A 3,702-nucleotide genomic window follows, 5' to 3' on the forward strand; every position below is an offset into this window, starting at 1 on the left:
TTCTCTTGTTCCTCACGGTTGTTCCTTCTCATTACACTCAACTAGGAGGCCAACTGCAGTTCAGCCACTACTTTGGGTATTCTGCTGGTTGTAGCTACTTCAAATGTACCTTATAATGTGGTGGGGCTTAGGAAGGACATTCCCAGGGTTGGTTGATCCAGTTTCACAAGTCAAGGTTCTGAAGATGAGATCCTTCTGAGCTTTGTGACTTCTACTGGTCGTGGTGGCGCAGTGGTTAAAATGCAGTACTGCAGGCTACTTCTGCTGACTGCCGGCTGCCAGCAGTTCAAATCTCACCGGCTCAAGGTTGACTCAGCCTTCCATCCTTCCGAGGTCAGTAAAACGAGGACCCAGATTGTTGAGGGCGATATGCTGATGCTGTAAACCGCTTAGAGAGGGTTGTAAAGCACAATGAAGCAGATATAAGTCTAAGTGCTATTGCTATTACTTGCAATGAGCGAGCAACAAAACCATGATGACTGCATCCTAAACTAAGGCAGTCCTTGGATTCCCATGGACTGCGTGCTGACGTTTAGTATGCTTAAGAGATCAGCATCTTTTATTCCAGCTTCTTGTATGTTACCACACTTGTGTTTTGCTTCATTGTAGTTGCCGCTTTTGTTCATTGACTTCATTTCTTGCATGCGTGCTTGGTTAAAGCAAGTCTCCATTTTTCATGAATCCCTTATATTTTAAAAAGATAACTGTGTGTCACTGCACTGCAGGCCTCAGTATGGTTCGTTTGCAAAGGCCGTCTGAAGACTGAGACCCTTGTTTGCATTTAATAGTATGGACGTGCTTGAAATAAAATAGGATTGTGCTTGCATTTGTGGTGCACTGGCCCAAACCTATCAGCCCTGTTCTTGGTGTCAGGAGGGAACACTCCTGACCAGTTCTGGTCACCGCGATGTAAAAAAAATGTTGAGACTCTAGAAAGAGTACAGAGAAGAGCAACAAAGATGATTAGCGGACTGGAGGCCAAAGCATATAAGGAACGGTTGCTGGAATTGGGTATGTCTAGTTTAACGAAGAGAAGGACGAGGGGGGACATGATAGCAGTGTTCCAATATCTCAGGGGCTGCCCCAAAGAAGAGGGAGTCAAGCTATTCTCCAAAGCACCTGAGGGAAGAAAAGGAAGCAACGGGTGGAAACTAATCAAGGAGAGAAGCAACCTAGAACTAAGGAGAAACTTCCTGACAGTTAGAACAATTAACCAGTGGAACAATCTGCCTCCAGAAGCGGTGAATGCTCCAACACTGGAAGTTTTTAAGAAGAGACTGGACAGCCATTTGTCCGAAATGGTATAGGGCTACCTGCCTGAGCAGGGGGTTGGACCTGATGACCTCCAAGGTCCCTTCCAACTTAACTATTATCATTATTATTATTATTATTATTATTATTATTATTATTATTATTATTATTATTATTATTATTATTATTATTATTATTATTATTATTACTGTGTCACGGGTAGAGATGACTCTGTAAACCGCTTAGAGGGCTGGAAAGCACCGTGAAACGGTATATAAATCTAAGTGCTATTGCTACTGCTACTGCTGAGAAGCTAAGGGCCTACTCTTGTTTCTGGCTGATGCAGGAGGGGCTTAGCAGCTATCTCAGCAAATGTCACCTCTGCTCTTGGATGCGAGCATCCGAGGTGTCTCCAGTATTATCCCAAAGATGTGAAAGCTGCAATTGAAGGAGCAGACGTTGTGATCGTGTGCCTTGGGACAGGTAAGAGGTGTGCCTAAAAACGCAGGTTTTCCGTCAGCCCTTCAAGAAGTGTAAGATTATCGTAACGGAATCGTGCAAGCCTGCAAGCCTTTCTGCCTTCCCTTCCCTTGACTTTCCAGAGAATTAGGGAGTGTCCCTTCTGAGATGCTTTCTCCATCCCTGTTCCTTCTGGGGGCAGAGAGATCTCTTCTCTGACTGTTTTCATTGAGGTCATGGTCATCTCTTTTGTTGTTGTTGTTAGTTGCGAAGTCGTGTCCGACCCATCGCGGCCCCAAGGACAACGTTCCTCCAGGCCTTCCTGTCCTCTACCATCTTTTGGAGTCCATTTAAGCTCATGCCTACTGCTTCAGTGACTCCATCCAGCCACCTCATTCTCTGTCGTCCTCTTCTTCTCTTGCCCTCCATCTTTCCCAGCATCAGGCTCTTCTCCAGTGAGTCCTTCCTTCTCATTAGGTGGCCAAAGTACTTGAGTTTCAACTTTAGGATCTGGCCTTCTAAAGAGCAGTCAGGGTTGATCTCTTCTAGGACTGACCAGTTGGATCGCCTTGCAGTCCAGGGGACTCGCAGGAGTCTTCTCCAGCACCAGAGTTCAAAGGCCTCCATTCTTTGGCGCTCAGCCTTTCTTGTGGTCCAACTTTCCCAGCCATACATTGCAACTGGGAAAACCATGGCCTTGACTATACACACTTTTGTTGGCAGGGTGATGTCTCTGCTTTTTAGTATGCTGTCAAATTTGCCATAGTTTTCCTCCCCAGGAGCAAGTTCAGTTGCCTTTTGGAAAAACACGTTTAGGACAACCATGGCCTGGATGATGATTGAGAATTTCCATAGACAAAATCTTCCCCCCCTCTTCCTTGAAAAAGTTCCCACCCATAGAGATTGGATAGCCCTGGAAGGTAAGAGCAGCAAAAGGATCTTTTTCACACGCTCTCTGTTCCTTCCTCTCAGGAGCTGATCTGGAATCTGAATCCAATGATCGCAACAATTTGTCTTTGCCCACACATCAGATGGACCTTCTGCAGTCTTCCGTGGCCTGGGGTGAGTTTGTTCATCTCTTTCCCCAGAGCAGGACTATAAGAAGCCTGGAGGTGACCTAGTGACATCACTAAAAGAGATGGGGCCAGCATTTTGGCTTCTTGGATCACATTTTATGGTCAGGTTGAATTATTATGGCCCAGCTGGATGGTAGCACCTAGTGGAACTTGGCTGATCTTGAAAAGCTAAGCAGGATCAGACCAGGTTAGTTCTTGGGTGGGAGACCCCAGAGAGATTCTAGGGCTGTAAGGTAGAATGTGAAGCTGAAAAATCTGAGAGTTGCTGCTATAAGGAAACTACATGGATACTGCCTCTGTAGTTAGTAGGAGTTGAACTTTATTCAACCAGTATTATAAACCAGGGGTCCCCAGCACTCGGTCTGTGGACCGGGACCGGTCCGCAGCATGCCAGCAAATGATCCACACAAACAAGCAAAGCCCCATCCATGGGATGCAGGCAGCACACAAAACTACACATCCTCTGGTCCGCGGAAAAACCTCTCTCCATGGAACTGGTCCCTGGTGTCCCAAAGGTTGGGGACCTCTGTTGTAAACTTCTTAATATTGTTAATGTTGATAAATTGTTGCTTTAGAGCAGCGGTTCTCAACCTATGGGTCGCGACCCCATTTGGGGTCGATCGACCATTTCACAGGGGTCGCCAAGCAAGGCTGTCCACCATTTTTTTTGTCCGCCATTTTTTTCCCCTTTTCCGGCGGGTGCCTTACCTCCCTTGAGCTGGGCCAGCTGGTGGTCGGCCTGCTCCGTCTCTGCCGCTTGCCAGCTACGCCTCGGCCGGCGCAGGGGGCGGAACCACGCATGCGCGGCGCTCCCGGGCAGGGAAAGTCCTCGACTTACGACCGGTTGGGTAGTCCTCGACTTATGACCGGTTTAGTCCTCGACTTACGACCGGTTTAGTCCTCGACTTACGACCGG

General features: G+C 47.4%; 1 protein-coding gene across 1 annotated transcript in view; it reads left to right on the top strand.

Moving 5' to 3' along the window:
* Nucleotides 1-1,597: 1,597 nt before the first annotated feature.
* LOC107291455 (periplasmic beta-glucosidase) overlaps nt 1,598-3,702 on the top strand; it is a gene marked incomplete at its 5' end in the record, with an annotated part of 8,880 nt that continues 6,775 nt past the window's right edge. Inside the window, 2 exons of the mRNA XM_015820453.1 lie at nt 1,598-1,734; nt 2,683-2,772. Of these exons, the coding sequence (XP_015675939.1) occupies nt 1,598-1,734; nt 2,683-2,772 (227 nt within the window). The remainder of the gene's footprint in view (nt 1,735-2,682; nt 2,773-3,702) is intronic.

The sequence above is a fragment of the Protobothrops mucrosquamatus genome, unplaced genomic scaffold, assembly GCF_001527695.2.
Source record: "Protobothrops mucrosquamatus isolate PMUCROS unplaced genomic scaffold, P.Mucros_1.0 scaffold1131, whole genome shotgun sequence".
Taxonomy (NCBI): domain Eukaryota; kingdom Metazoa; phylum Chordata; class Lepidosauria; order Squamata; family Viperidae; genus Protobothrops; species Protobothrops mucrosquamatus.